Below are 15,864 nucleotides of genomic sequence, written 5' to 3' on the forward strand. Positions count from 1 at the left end.
TAATTGACTGAAAGTTCAGGAGGATTTACAATTATGGTACCTCCTGCTAATTCTGTTTTAGGATCAACAAAGGGAATAGAGTGTATTAATGGGGGACAGAAAATTTGTAAACCCAAGACAAGTTTCCAGCCTTCAGAATACACTTTCTACTCATTTCTAGGCCTAAACACCTAAAAGAAGAACCTGATTGCGATTTATTCTTAAACCAAATGAGGAAAATATCAATTCACATAATATTGAAAAATACCCTATTCTTTCTGTTGTAAATGGGAATGTAACAAAGTAAGTGTAGAGTGAGAAAGACTTGGCTTGGAATCCCAGCTCTGGTACTCAGCTATGTAACTGCATCTGAATATTGGTTTCCTCATCTCTAAAATGAAAGTGATTGTACTTATTTTGCAGGATTCCTATGAGGTCTAAAAAAGATCCTGCCTTACTGACTCTTCGGGGATAATAGGTTGTCATGTTAGCTTTGATTCACTGTCTGTCTGTAACTCATCTTCCTCCCTTTCCCTATCTAAAATTACTTTGACATTCATTCAGTTTATAGGAAAGCAGAGAGTCATGATAAATTAAAATGTTCTTTCCTATATTCATGTTACGTATTTTTAAACAAATAATTAAAATTTAAAGGGACCAGGAATAAATGAGTTCATTTTGATGGGAAAAATCTAAACATGATTACTTGAAAGCTTTTCTTTTAACATACTATGAAAATGTAGAAATATCTCAGTTAAATTTGGTCATTTCATCCTGTGTTCTTTTCTCTCTCTTTCTCTCTCTCTCTCTCTTTTTTGGCCATGCTGCGAGGCCTCTGGGACATTAATTCCCTGACCAGGGATCAAACCTAGACCCTCCTCATTGAAAGAGCAGAGTCCTAACCACTGGATCACCAGGGCATTCCCCCAGAGTGTGTTCTTTGTATGAAATTAATAAAAAGTGATGCAAAGAGGTGCGAGAGTGGGAAGGCTGCTTGGGACAGTTTTACCTGTCAAAGCTTCCTTGAGCCCACTTCAATGTCTGGCTTATCTTCTCAATGTGCAGAGTGGTCAGGCCCGAGAAGCTTGCTCACACTACTAGGAAGGCTTGCAAGACTGATGTGGCCACCAGTCTGGGTAATTGTTCCTTCCGTTGAACAATTTATAGACTGTTGCACGTCTATAAATCTCACGTCAGCATAATCAATCCAATCTATTGTTTCTGTGGGAAGATCATTCACAAAAGCTGAAGGTTGCTATCTGAGAGGAGAGTTAAGTATGTTTTCAATGTAATGGTTTTGTACTATTAGTCATGGCCTTGTGTGACCATTTAGTCAACAGAAAATAAGTGCCTGTAAACCTTTTCCTTTTATTGCTTAAGAAAATGATACAAATAACAAATAGACAAATTTTCATTGTTAATGTTCAAACTTCATTTTGTTATTATAGTGATTATTTTAGGGTTTATGCTATACAACCTTAATATGTAACAATGACAGAATATTCAAGTGATATTATATCTTATAAAATAACTTCACAATAATATACAGACAGACTTCATTCTATTGCACTTCACAAGCATTGTATTTTTTACAAATTGAGGGTTTGTGTCAAGGCTGTGTCAAGCAAATCTATCTGTACCATTTTTCCAATAGCATTTGCTCACTTCATTTCTCTCTGTCACATTTTGATAATTCTCACAGTATTTCAAACTTTTCAGTATTATTATACATTTATTATAGTGATCAGTGATCTTTGATGTTACTATTGTAATAGTTTTTTGTTTTGTATTTTTTAAATTATGTATTTTTAGACATAAAGCTATCGCACACTTAATAGGCTACCATATGGTATAAGCATAACTTATGTGCACTGGAAAACCAAAAAATTTGTGTACTCGCTTCACGTAATATTCTCTTTATTGTGGTGGTCTGGTACAGAACATTCAGTATCTTTGAGGTATGCCTGCACTTGTATCTCTCCCTTTCGAGATTTTATATTATTGTTCTCATATATTTCACTCATATATATGCTATTAATCTCACATTACATTGTAATGACTTTTGTTTAAACAGTCAATTCTTTTTTAAAGAGATTTAAATACCGATAGGAACAGACTGAAAGGACAAAACAGGCAATTAAATAGTTAATCCCACTAGGAGATTATAAGTAGAAAAATACAGGAGATCCCTGTAAGTTAATAATTACTCAAGAAAGCAGATTTGCTTAACCACAAAACCAAGCAGGCTTGTGTAGCAACAAAACCTTGCAACAGAAGCACAGGACATGCCCCCAAACAATAAAACAATGGTCGCACGAGACCCACATACTGTCCAGTGAGCTCAGTACATTAGTGATGCCTAGAACATGCTCTCCACACACATAAAAAACAGTCATTTGTGGACCTAGCTTGACCACAAAGGGACAGGAAAACTCCCCTTCTCAACCTGGACGAGGAGCTGATGATGGAAACATTCAGTTCAGTACAGTTGCTCTGCTGCTGCTGCTAAGGCACGTCCGACTCTGTGCGACCCCGAAGGCGGCAGCCCACCAGGCTCCCGTCCCTGGGATTCTCCAGGCAAGAACACTGGAGTGGGCTGCCATTTCCTTCTCCAATGCATGAAAGGGAAAAGTGAAAGTGAAGTCGCTCAGTCGTGTGCAACTCTTCGCGACCCCATGGACTTTTGCACGCCAGGCCTCCCTGTCCATACCAACTCCCGGAGTTTGCTCAAACTCATGTCCGTTGAGTTGGTGATGCCATCCAATCATCTCATCCTCTGTCGTCCCCTTCTCCTCCCACCTTCAATCTTTCCTGCATCAGGGTCTTTTTCAATGAGTCAGTTCTTCACATCAGGTGGCAAAAGTATTGGAGTTTCAGCTTCAACATCATTCCTTCCAATGAATATTCTGGGTTGATCTCCTTTAGCATGGATTGGTTGAATCTCCTTGCAGCCCAAGGGACTCTCAAGAGTCTTCTCCAACACCAGAGTTCAAAAGCATCAATTCGACACTCAGCTTTCTTTATAGTCCAACTCTCACATCCATACATGACTACTGGAAAAACCATAGCCTTGACTAGACGAACCTTTGTTGGTAAAGTAATGTCTCTGCTTTTTAATATGCTGTCTAGGTTGGTCATAGCTTTTCTTCCAAGGAGTAAGCGTCTTTTAATTTCATGGCTGCAGTTGCCATATGCAATGATTTTGGAGCACCCCAAAAAAGAAAGATAAAGAAGGTCAAGAAAGACAAAGAAGGTCTTCTGCCTCTCTTTACTTTTTCTTTGATTGTAAAACTGTAGCCCAGTAAGTTCTCAGGGTGTGGCATTTCTAGCCACCCACATGTAAGCCTTACAAGCTTCCTGTTCTAGTAAATCACTTTTTATCTACCGCTTTGCTCTCACTGAATTCTTCTCTGCGCTGAGATATAAAGACTAGGGTATCAGAGCTCTTCAGAGACCCCTGAAATGACACTAATGGTTTTGATACTAAGAAAAAAATCTTATACATTTACCATGTCATTACCATTCACTGTACTCTTCCTTCTTTTACATGGATTCAGATTTCCAACTATCATTTCTTTCTGCCATATCACTTCACTTCTTTCTATCATGTCTTTCTTCAACATTTTTCATAGTAGATAGGTTGATGTGTTCTTTCAGATTTTGTATCTTGAAAAATTTCAGATTTTGTATCTTGTATCTTGAAAAGGCTTAACATTGCTTTAATTTTTAAAAGACATTTTTACTAGATATACAGTTCTCTAAGTTGCCTCTTTCAGTAATTTTAAAATGTTGGCTTACTGTCTTCCTGCTTTCATTGTTTCTGACAAGAAATTTATTGTCATTCTTATGTTTTTTCCTTCATAGGGAATGTGACTTTATTCTCTGAAGTTTGCTTTTCTATCACTTATTTTGAGGAATTTGATTACAGTGGGCCTTAGTATAGTTTCCTTATGTTTTCTAACACCTAGAATTCTTTGATTTTCTTGGATATGTGAGTTTATAGTTTTCCTGAAATTTGGAAAATTTTTCCTTTTTTTCCTTCAAATACTTTTCCTGATCCCTACCATCCATTTTTCAGAGCCTCCAACTGAGTGTGAAGTTATCCTACAGTTCACTGACTTTTCTGCTTATTTAAAAGTGCTTTCATTTCTCTGTATGCTTCATTTTGGATAGCTCTTTGATTATATGCTCAAGTTCAATAGTCCTTTATTTTGCAATGTCTAATTGTTAACCTGTTTGATATCTAGTACTGTGTGTATGCCAACCTCCTAATTTATCCCTTCCCAACCATTCTGATTTGGTAACCATAGTTTGTTTTCTGTGTTTGTCTTTTTCTGTTTTTTAAATAGGTTCATTTATATATTTTTTTTAAATTCCACATATAAGCGATATCATATGATATTTGTCTTTGTCTGGCTTACTTATTTTTGTATTCTTATAAGTACTCTTGAGCTTTTTTTGTCAGGGGAAAGGAAGATATAGTTAAATTTACCAGAAACAGTTTCATCATTTCAGATCCTGTCTTTAAGCTCTGTGTGAGTATCAATTTCTTTTAATTTTTTCCTATTGGTTCTTTCTCCACATTAGCACAGGGTCTTCTATTTTGTTGTCCCTAGAATCTAGAGCAATCCTTTCAAATTTTAACAAATCAATATCCTCAAAAATGTGGTATAGGACAGTATTTATTCTGGGATAAGTGCCACCCCCTGTGATCCTAGAAGGATGGAGAATGTATTAATAGAACTTGTTACACCATCTTGAAATTGCATGTTTGGTAAATTTTATGAGAGCAGTGAATGAGTCCATCTTGTTCAATGCCATTTCTCTAAAACTGAGTACAGTGGGAATATAAGTATTTGTGAATTCTGAATTTTTTATTCTATTTTCAAATGGGTGAGAAAATAGTTCTTTAAACGAGTTGCAGAGGTTTTTTTGTTTGCTTGTTTGTTTGCAGAACTCTAGAACAAGGAATTTTAAATAATAGACGGGGCCTCAGGAATCCACTGAGGTTATATGTGGGGTTATAGCTATATCTTTGTAGGTGCATGCATGAGTGCTAAGTTGCTTCAGTTGTGTCTGACTCTTTGCGACCCCATGGACTGTAGCCTACCAGTCTCCTCTTTGAGTGGGATTCTCTAGGCAAGAATACTGGAGTGGGTTGCCATGCCCTTCTCCAGGAGATCTTCTGGACACATGGATCAAACTCATGTCTCCTGAAGCTCCTGAATTGCAGGTGGCTTCTTTGGGGTTGGGCTAAAGCCTCACAGAGCCTGTTTCACATAAGTCAGCAAAGCAGGAGCACGGTGTGGGTTATGTGTGGGGAGGCTTCAGGCTAGTCCCCCTATTTAGGAGGCCTTTACATCTAGAGGCCTTGGGGCATATTTGCGTTCTGTGCAGGACTTCCTTTCCTTCTTTCCACATACATTTTAATGCCTACTGAGGGTGGCACTGGGCCAGAAAGCCTTCAGTTCCCTGTTGCAAGAGATGCTGTTCTCATGGTGTTCTGCGTCATGGTCTACGTCATTTGATATCATGGGTATCCAAGGTTCCCATCTGGCCTGCTATGTAAAGATGGATAAAAGCCATCTATATTCTTTTGATTATCTGGGTATGCCCATCTTTCTAACTTACCGTAAATCACATCCAACAAATACCTCAGAATGCCTATTCTGTTACAAGCATGCCAGCTACCACTAGAACTGGTCACTGGATAAGTCCTTTGACAACAGGTAAAGCATCCTTGCATGCAGATGACACCACCCTTATGGCAGAAAGTGAAGAGGAACTAAAGAACCTCTTGATGAAGGTGAAAGAGGAGAGTGGAAAAAACTGGCCTAAAACTCAGCATTCAAAAGAGAAGATCACGGCATCCGGTTCCATCACTTCATAGCAAATAGATGGGAAAATAATGGAAACAGTGACAGATTTTATTTTCTTGGGCTCCAAAATCACTGCAGATGGTGATGGCAGCCATGAAATTAAAAAACGCTTGCTCTTTGGAAGAAAAGCCATGACAAATCTACACAGCATATTAAAAAGCAGAGACATTACTTTGCTGACAAAGGTCCATCTAGTCAAAGCTGTGATTTTTCCAGTAGTCATGTATGGATGTGAGAGTTGGACATAAAGAAGACTGAGTGCCAAAAAATTGATGCTTTTGAATTGTGGTGTTGGAGAAGACTCTTGAGAGTCCCTTGGACTGCAAGGAGATCAAACCAGTCAATCCTAAAGGAAATCAACCCTGAATATTCATCGGAAGGACTGATGCTGAGCTGAAGCTCCAATACTTTGGCCACCTGAGGTGAAGAGTCAACTCATTAGAAAAGACCCTGATGCTGGGAAAGAGTGAAGGCAGGAGGAGAAGGGGACAACAGAGAACGAGATTGTTGGATGGCATCACTGACTCAATGAACATGAGTTCGTGCAAGCTCCAGGATGTAGTGAAGGACAGGGAAGCCCGGCATGCGAAAGTCCATGGGGTCACAAAGAGTTGGACATGTCTGAGCGACTAAACAACAAAAACAACAACAAAGCATCTGCAGGTTGACCTGAGGATGGGGCACTACACAGTTTCAGAGCACTGGACACCAGATCTTCCTCTTTGAAAAAATTTCCCTCCATCTTCTGTCATCACATTCATAATACAGCTCATCTATGGCTTGAGCATAAAGAAAAGTGAGATGGAAAAAACTCACGACAGTGTCGGAAGAGGATTCGTTCCATGAATTGATTGACTCATTCATCAGTATAATATTTATTGAGCATCTACTGTGTGTCAGATGCTTTGTTGAATGATGACAGGATAAGGACTAGTGCAAAGACTAGCAGATACAGTGCTATCCTTAGTGATTTCATCAACCAACAGTGGAGGCAGACAAGTAAATGAACAGCTACAATAATGGAAGTGATAGATGGTAAGGGAGAATAAAACATAAGGCCAATATCTAATTTCTTGCAAAACCATAAATTCATTGAGAGAAATGGCATTTGTCTTTCACAGTTCCCAACTAAATGATGTATAGAGGGTAAGCACTCAGGAAAGAGTCAAAAGGCCTAGATTCGGGTCCCAGCTGTCTTTGACCAGCTATCTATCCTTTCCATTAGTCACTTCAGTTTTCTGAGCCTCAGTTTCCTCATCTGTAGAACTGTGACTGACAATATCAGTCCTGATTAACTCACTGTGTAATTATGAAGATCAATGGTCATGAGAAGGATATTTTGATTAATTGTAAAGATCTCTACAAAATAAAATATGCAATCATAAGTTATATCCTTAATTTTTTTGATAAAACAGATGTTCAGCACTTTGATAAGTACTGAATAATTCCTTAAAAAAGAAGAAAAAAGAAAGGAAAGAAAACCAGCAGGTAAGGATCACTGTTGCCACCTTCACAGTTCAAAGTAGGTCTAATTTGATATTTTCAGCACTCTAGATAAAAATTTTAGGTCTTCCCTGGTGGCTCTGACGGTAAAGAAGATCCCCTGGAGGAGGGCATGGCAACCCACTCCAGTATTCTTGCCTGGAGAATCCCCACGGACTGTAGCCCACCAGGCTCCTCTGTCCATGGGGTCGCAAAAAGTCAGACATAACTGAGGGACTAAGCAGCAGCAGATTATTATTTTTACATTTTACAAATCAGAGAAGTGAGGCGCCAAAGAATTTATGCAAGAGCACAAACTCTTCAAAACCCAAGCCTGGGCTGCTTGCCAAAGCTTTTGTTGAAGCTTAGTCTTTAAGTTGTGCCTGACTATTTCCGGTAACCCCATGGACTGTAGCCTGCCAGTTTCATCTGCCTACGGGGTTTCTCAGAAAGAATACTGAAGTGGGTTGCCATTTCCTACTCCAGAGGATCCAAAGTAGGGATCGAACTGGCCTATCGCAACCGGTTTCTTTAGCACTGAGCTACTCCTCAACAAAAGCCAAAAGGATCGAACTCCAGAACTCTTTAGCATCTTTTCTCTGAAACCCCGCTTCCCCAGCGAGGAAAGAGCTGGCCTAGGCGTCGACTCCGCCCCATGACGTACATGGCCCCGCCTTCAGGCCCTCCACCTCTCGCGGGATCTCTCGGGAGGACGGCTGGGGTCAGGTCCCATCATGGCGGCTGAAGAGGCGGATGTGGATATCGAAGGGGACGTAGTGCCAGTGGCGGCACAGTCTGGGTGAGCGGTAGAGACTGGGCTTGCGGAGACCAGGAGGGGCACGGCTGTGAGGAGGTACCCTATAAAGGCCGCGGTTCCGGCAAGGGCCGGGGGAGTGGAAAACCATCCTCTGGGCCAGGGTCTCCTGCCGGCCAGAGAGGCGCGCCTCGCCCATTCCGTTTGTTGGCTCCTCTTGAACCCAGAGGGCGGGTACCGTAGACTAGCGTGGGACAGCCCTTTTAGCGGGATCCTGTGAGGGCGCTGACCGCGCCTGGCACATTGTATACTCTTAAGCAGTTAGATTGCTTCTTCCCTTACTGCCACCCCAGAACCCGCCCCCTTGCCACCGCCCAAAAAATAATTAGAACAAGGGCGGTCCCTGGACGGAATCGAGCTTAGGAATTCTTGTTCCGTCGCTTGCAGGCCGTGTGACCTTGGGCTTGTCGTTTTATCCCTACTAGCCTCTGGTTTCCTCATTTACGTAGGGATGGTTGTGAAAAACTTCCCGACAGGCAGCGTGATCTAAAAGAAAGGAGTGGGACTTAAGAGTTGGACAGCTGTGTATTGACCCTGCTAGTTACTAGCAGTGTGACTTTGGGCCTCAGACAACTCATGTGTAAGCTGACTATCACGTTATGTACCTCATACGGTTATTGTGAAGATTAAATGAAATAATTTGGGGATGTGCTCTAGTGTAAGAGGTGCTCTGTAAGTGTTGTGTTCTTTACCGTCCCACCCACGGATGGTATTTTGAGGACCCAGTGCGAGGTCACCATTTAGTACCAGTTCCTGCAGAGCAGGCCAGTGTGATTTTTAGAAAGCAGCCTCCAGCTTGAGACATCTAGCTGTTTGACTCCTTGCTTGCAGAGAAAGAAATCGATACATGCGGTTTTAAAGATGTGCTTTCAGAATTCTCTTTTAGTAATAGAAGAGGCCTACATTGGTCAGGATCAGAAGACCTCAGTTCTCAACTCAGCCAGCTATGTTGCTTATAGCTATGAATAAATTCATTAGAAGTCTCTACATTGAGCCAGGTAAAACTGTGAGGCTTAGACCGTTTTTGACCTATAAAATAACAATTTCACATGATCCAACCTAATAATAGCACCTTTGTAAATTGTGAAGAAGAGCACCAACTCTGCCCATGAGGGACTGAAATAGAGCCCTTTAAAGTTTTCCTGAACTTAAAACACTATAAAAATGAGAAGTAACGAAGTCTCCTTCAAATGTTAGGCAAAACAGTACAAGTCTATACAAATGAACAGAAAGCCTTTGATAACAATCTTTGACATTTGTGTAGATCAGGTTAATCTTGACCAAGTGCTTTTGCATGCATGGTTTGGTTTACTTTCCACAATAAGTGTATAAAATAAGTGTGAGGGATTCTTACCTGAAGTTCAAGAGAGATGAGCTGCCCTTGGAAACACTAAAGATTATCTGAGAGCACTGACTCTTCCCCTTTTTCCAAGGGTTTTTCTTTATTTTTATGATTGTGTTCTTTTTCTTTTTTCTTTCCTTTCTCTTTTTATTCTGTCTGAGCCCAAAGTCTGCTGGTGGCACTTATAGTCACATTAGTCTCATGAAACCAGTAACCAGTTGTTGGTTCCTGATGGTCATCGTCATTGTCTCACACAATTCTTTAGAGCATCGTGAACATTACAGTCTAGTGACAGTTGCTTCCTAGTGTCGGTACTCTAATCATGTGGAATTTGGTGTGACTAAACACTTAGATGCCCCTCTGAATTGTTCAGTTATAGCTGATCATGAAATCTTGAAGATTAATTGAAAGCACACTTTTAAGTCCTTGGTAAGTGCTGGCTACCAAGTTTAGAAGATGCATTGAAATGTTTTGTTTCCCTTCTACCATTCTTTCTTACCCTCTCTTTCTTCTGCTTGTTCTTTAAATCATAGTATTCCAAGGAATGTTTGTCATAAGACTCCTACTAACCACACAATCCATCTCTCAAGACTTAAATTTCTATCTGTTAAGTTGGACCATATGAAATTTTCCCAATGCTCCACCAATTTTGACCCCCACAAATGACAGTTAATCTTAAATTCCACCTAATAGCAGGCTGATGTTGCCCAAATCTGTCACCAACTCAAGTGTCTCTCCTGATCTTTAGATCCATTTATCCATTTTCCTGAATCTTTTTTCCCTTGGGTGATCCACGAGCTCCTCAATCTCACTTTATACAAACTTTCCTTACCCAGCCTGCCTCTTCAAGTTCCCTAGTTCAATAAATGGCACCATCCACCCAGTCATGCAGGGGAGAGACCTAGATTTTAACCTTTTTCCTTACCTCTCTCCTATCAGAGAGTCTGTTGATTCTGACTATCCTCAGATGTGTTCACTTCTTTCTATTCACACTGCTTGTGTTTTAGGTCTAAGTTACTGTCACTTCTCTAGTATCTATGTAATCACTCCCTCTTAACTGCTTCTTGTCTCTTTCACCCTCTTCTAGTCTTTTCTGAGGTCTTTTCTTATATCCAGATCTGGTGATGGTACTCTCAACTCCCTAGAGACCTGTGTGATCCATACCCCACCTACCTTTTCATTCAATCATTCAACAAATATTGATGATCGTTTGTATGCCTAGCTCTGGATTTATAGCACTCATCCAAACTAAGTCCTTGCTCTTATGGAACTCACATTCTTATTGGATGAAACAGACAATAAACTTTATATTATAGCAGTTTCTAAGAGGTATAGCAGTTTGTAAAAAAGTATAGACTGGGAAAAGTCACTAACTAGGAAACTTTTATAACTTCAAAACATACAGAAGCAAATTTTAAATTTAATTATATCACAGATTGGGCCTCCTCAAACTTAACTATACATATGAAGTGAACAGTGTGACTTTCAGTTCAGTTCAGTTGCTCAGTCATGTCTGACTCTTTGCGGCCCCATGGACTGTAGCATGCCAGGATTCCCTGTCCGTCACCAACTCCCGGAGCTTGCTCAAACTCAAGTCCATCGAGTCAGTGATGCCATCCAACCATCTCATCCCCTGTCATCCCCTTCTCCTCCCACCTTCAGTCTTTCCCAGCAACAGGGTCTCTTCCAATGAGTCAGGTCTTTGCATCAGGTGGCCAAAGTATTGGAGTTTCAGCTTCAGCATCAGTCCTTCCAATGAATATTCAGGACTGATTTCCTTTAGGATTGACTGGTTGGATCTCCTTGCAGTCCAAGGGACTCTCAAGAGTTTTCTCCGATACCACAGTTTAAAAGCATCAGTTCTTCAGTGCTCCGCTTTCTTCATAGTCCAACTCTCACATCCATACATGACTGCTGCAAAAATCATAGCTTTGACTAGATGGACCTTTGTTGACAAAGTAATGTCTCTGCTTTTTAATATGTTGTCTAGATTGGTCATAGCCTTTCTTCCAAGGAGCAAGGGTCTTTTAATTTCATGGCTGCGGTCACAATCTGCAGTGATTTTGGAGCCCCCCAAACTTAAGTCTCTCACTGATTCCATTGTTTCCTCATCTAAATGGTGGAAGTAACTGACTCTCTTTAAGTGTGACTTTAGAGAGTTCTAATTAGTTAAAAGGCTGAGAATTAACAAAGTTGAGTCCCTCATGGACATAGAAAAGCCCCCAGATAACTCAAGTTAATTTTTGTTATGTGAGTTAAAACATCGGATTTCTTAGCTCTCTTCACTGTACTGTCCTCCTTCAAGTATTTTCTTTTGTTTCTTCTATTTCACCTTGCTTTTTCTTCCATTTTGAGAGTGGTACTATTAATGGGTGGCTCTCATGCTTTCAGTTCAGTTCAGTTCAGTCGCTCAGTCGTATCCGACTCTTTGCAACCCCATGAATCGCAGCACACCAGGATTCCCTGTCCATCACTAGCTCCCAGAGTTTACTCAAACTCATGTCCATCGAGTCAGTGATGCCATCCAGTCATCTTATTCTCTGTCATCCCCTTCTCCTCCTGCCCCCAATCCCTCCCAGCAACAGGGTCTCTTCCAATGAGTCAGGTCTTTGCATCAGGTGGCCAAAGTATTGGAGTTTCAGCTTCAGCATCAGTCCTTCCAATGAACACCCAGGACTGATCTCCTTTAGGATGGACTGGTTGGATCTCCTTGCAGTCCAAGGGACTCTCAAGAGTCTTCTCCAACACCACAGTTCAAAAGCATCAATTTTTCAGTGCTCAGCTTTCTTCACAGTCCAACTCTCACATCCATACATGACCACTGGAAAAACCATAGCCTTTACTAGATGGATCTTTGTTGGCAAAGTAATGCCTCTGCTTTATAATATGCTATCTAGGTTGGTCATAACTTTCCTTCCAAGGAGTAAGCGTCTTTTAATTTCATGGCTGCAGTCACCATCTGCAGTGATTTTGGAGCCCCCCAAAATAAAGTCTGACACTGCTTCCACTGTTTCCCCATCTATTTCCCTTGAAGTGATGTGACCTGATGCCATGATCTTAGTTTTCTGAATTTTGAGAGCTTTAAGTCAACTTTTTCACTCTCCTCTTTCACTTTTATCAAGAGGCTTTTTAGTTCCTCTTCACTTTCTGCCATAAGGGTGGTGTCATCTGCATATCTGAGGTTATTGATATTTCTCCCGGCAATCTTGATTCCAGCTTGTGCTTCTTCCAGCCCAGCATTTCTCATGATGTACTCTGCATATAAGTTAAATAAGCAGGATGACAATATACAGCCTTGACATAACCAAAAGAGTCAGAAAGTTGAATTCCTGTATAGATGTGCATATTCATCAAAAGAAATCTGAAGTGTTGGTTCATAGCCACAGAATGTGTTGTTTCTGGTTGCTGTTTGGAGGTAGTTTTTTCCTTATGGAGTTGTTTATTCTTGAGAAACAGAAGTAAACAAACTTGATATTTAGCAATTGAAATAGGATGGAGAAAGGAACTAAATATTTGTTTAACATATGAAAGCTGTCAGTCACTGTGCTGTGTAAATTATATTCATTAACTGGTATAATTTCACTTTCATACTTATTTTCTCAATTATTACAGAAGTGATGAAAATACAGCATCTGTTTTACAAGATCATTATCTTGATTCATCATGGAGAACTGAGAATGGTCTTATTGTAAGTATTTTATGGAAATATCAGGTATATTAAGCTGTTACTCAGTGCCCAGAGTATCTCTCTCTTTTTTTTTTTTTTAACTTGGTGCTAGTTCTCAGTGGTCACAGAGGTAATATAGTGAAACCTTTTTCTTAACTTAAAAATAGAAGGGATTTATTCTTTTTTCTTTTGACTGAGAAAATGGCCTTCTGGGAAACAACTTTGGAGCCAGCTAGATTTCGGTACAAATTGGTGCTCTACCACTTTTCAGATTTGTGAACCTCAGTTTTTTCATCTAAAATACGGGGATTGTTGCCTGCTTCGTTTCTTCATTTAACAGTTATTTATCGAGTACTTGGACCTCCCTGGTAACTCGGTAAAGAACCCCCTGCCATTGTAGGAGATGCGGGTTTGATCCCTGGGCAGGAAGATCCCCTGGAGGAGGAAATGGCAACCCACTCCAGTATTCTTGCCTGGGAAAGCCCATGGACAGAGGAGCTTGGTGGGCTACAGTCCATGGGTTCACAAGGGTCAGACATGACTTAGTGACTGAACAACTATTGAGTACTTACTATATGCCAGACACCAAGCCAGGTTTTGGGGAATACGATAATCGAGATAGACATGGTGAGGGAAACTGAAAAGGTGACATTTAAGTTGAAAATAGGAGTAGGAATGTGAAGAGTAGAGGAAAAATACTACATGCAGAAAGAACAGCAGCACAAAGGCTGTTGTTGAAACCCAGTATCTAGAATATAGTAGGAAAGGGGGAGAGGTGACAGCTGTGACAAAGTTGGGGAGGCAAATGATGGTCCTGTCATACTAGTAGGAAGCAGGAAGAAAATAAAAAAGACTAGTTAGGAAACATTTCTGGGGATCTAAGCAAGATTTGTTGATGGCATGGCCTCAGGTTGTGGCAGAAGTTGACAGATTTGAATTACCTTTTGGTGGTAGAAATTCTTGTTATATTAGGTTTGGGGATTGAGGGAAAAGGAAAGAATCCAGGATGATTCCTGGGTTTCAGGCTGGAATAGCTTGGTGACTAGTCATGCTGCTTACAGAATTGGGAGGGCAGGAAAGAAGTTGGTGAAAGTTATGTTTTGGTAAATTTTGTTTTGACTGTGAAGTTTAAGCAGCCTGTTAGGTATCCAAGTGGAAATTTTGAGTGGGTAGTTAGTTATAACAGTCTAAATAGAGCTTGGAAAAGAGACTTTGCTGGAAATGTTTACTTTTTAAGAGTTAAAAAGAAGTATGGAGAGATTGTGGCTTAAGGGGAAAAAAGGAATTGTGGTGAGTTTTGGAAATATTAATAGGTGAGGTATCTAGCAAAATCTTAATAGTATTTTAATAGTTCCTCATACTGGATAGCCATTATTACTTTATCATGAGTAGGAGCCAGAGCCTAGGAATCTTAAGTTCAAGTCTCTTCTTTCCCGCTTGAAACGTTAGTGAGTGCTTCTATCAATGCATCTGTGAAATAGTGATGCCTATCTCATATCAAGTATCATGGGAGTCCAAAGATATGTCTGCGTGCTCAGTAAATGGTAGCTTTATTATTTGTAATCATATTATTGTATATTTTCATTTAACAAAACAGAAGTTGGTTTCAAAAAGCAGTAAATAAAAAAAATTATTCTTCCTTTTTTTAATAGCCTTGGACTCTGGATAGCACCATCAGTGAAGAGAACAGAGCTGTCATTGAGAAAATGTTGTTGGAAGAAGAGTATCCTTTATTGATTATGAGGAAAGTGAAGATTTCAGTGTTAAAAATCCATTAATGCAAAACTTGTCTAGCACTGTTAGTTGCTAGATACAATGCTAGTATATAATGTTACACCTACCTATTCTGTTTTACCACTAAGTCTGAGATCTGACCCAATACTTTTGAGTTTCTGTTGTCAACCAACTCTTTTTATTACCTTAATATTGAACAGATATTACAGAGTTTTGTTGTTGTTGTTGTTTTGTTTTTATTTTTTATCTTTTTGCCATGCCACATGACTTGTGGGATCTTAGTTCCCAGACCAGGGACTGAATCCATTCCCTCTTTAAGAGAGGTGTGGAGTCCTAACCGTGGAGCATCAGGGAGTTCCCATAGAGTGTTTTAAATCAGCTAGAATCCTTAGTTGGAGTCCAGATTTTCTAGTCCAGACCTCCCATTTTCAGTTATATGATATACTAATTCATCCAAAGACTCAGAATTAGAATATGTAAAAGTTATCACTTCTTATTCTACCAATTTATAGGTGTTATTGGGAGCAATCTAAGTAAAAAGCACAAAACTATAGAATGAAGATTTTTTTTCTCCTAGAAGTTGTCGGTCATTATTCACAGTTCAGCCACTGGCTTCTTGCCCTGTTTCTTTCATCTATTTGTGATATTTACAACTTAAATTTTGGGGAACTCATATATTTTTTACATGTAAAATAAAAGGATTGAATAAAAAGTTTTCTGATTTCCTGATTTATAAAGGTTATTAATACAACTCTAATGAGTGGTTTGTTTTCAACTCATCTGTGTTTCATAGATTTTTATCTCCTTTTTAAGCCAGAATTTCTGTTCCTTTTACTCCCAGTTATTGCTGTGTTGTTTTCAGGGTGTCTCTGAACCTTTAATTATCATAGGTAAACCCCTTTTAGGCTTTCTTACTCTCCAACTCTCCCCAATCATTACAGCTATAGCCTGGATCATTGCTTTTCGG

At 39.9% G+C, this 15,864-nt stretch overlaps 1 protein-coding gene across 4 annotated transcripts in view; it reads left to right on the top strand.

Annotated features, from left to right (window-relative positions):
* Nucleotides 1-4,360: 4,360 nt before the first annotated feature.
* MYSM1 (Myb like, SWIRM and MPN domains 1) overlaps nucleotides 4,361-15,864 on the top strand; it is a 48,317-nt gene continuing 36,813 nt past the window's right edge. For 3 of the 4 annotated variants that reach the window (XM_020905652.2, XM_070468104.1, XM_020905737.2), the window contains exons 1-3: nucleotides 8,035-8,139; nucleotides 13,109-13,184; nucleotides 14,816-14,886. In XM_020905652.2, coding sequence (XP_020761311.2) covers nucleotides 8,075-8,139; nucleotides 13,109-13,184; nucleotides 14,816-14,886 — 212 coding nt within the window. In that variant the 5' untranslated portion in view covers nucleotides 8,035-8,074. Of the gene's footprint in view, nucleotides 4,515-8,034; nucleotides 8,140-13,108; nucleotides 13,185-14,815; nucleotides 14,887-15,864 lie in introns of those variants that run through there. The other variant, XM_070468105.1, reaches the window with a different exon arrangement.

Source organism: Odocoileus virginianus, chromosome 5 (genome assembly GCF_023699985.2).
Source record: "Odocoileus virginianus isolate 20LAN1187 ecotype Illinois chromosome 5, Ovbor_1.2, whole genome shotgun sequence".
Taxonomy (NCBI): domain Eukaryota; kingdom Metazoa; phylum Chordata; class Mammalia; order Artiodactyla; family Cervidae; genus Odocoileus; species Odocoileus virginianus.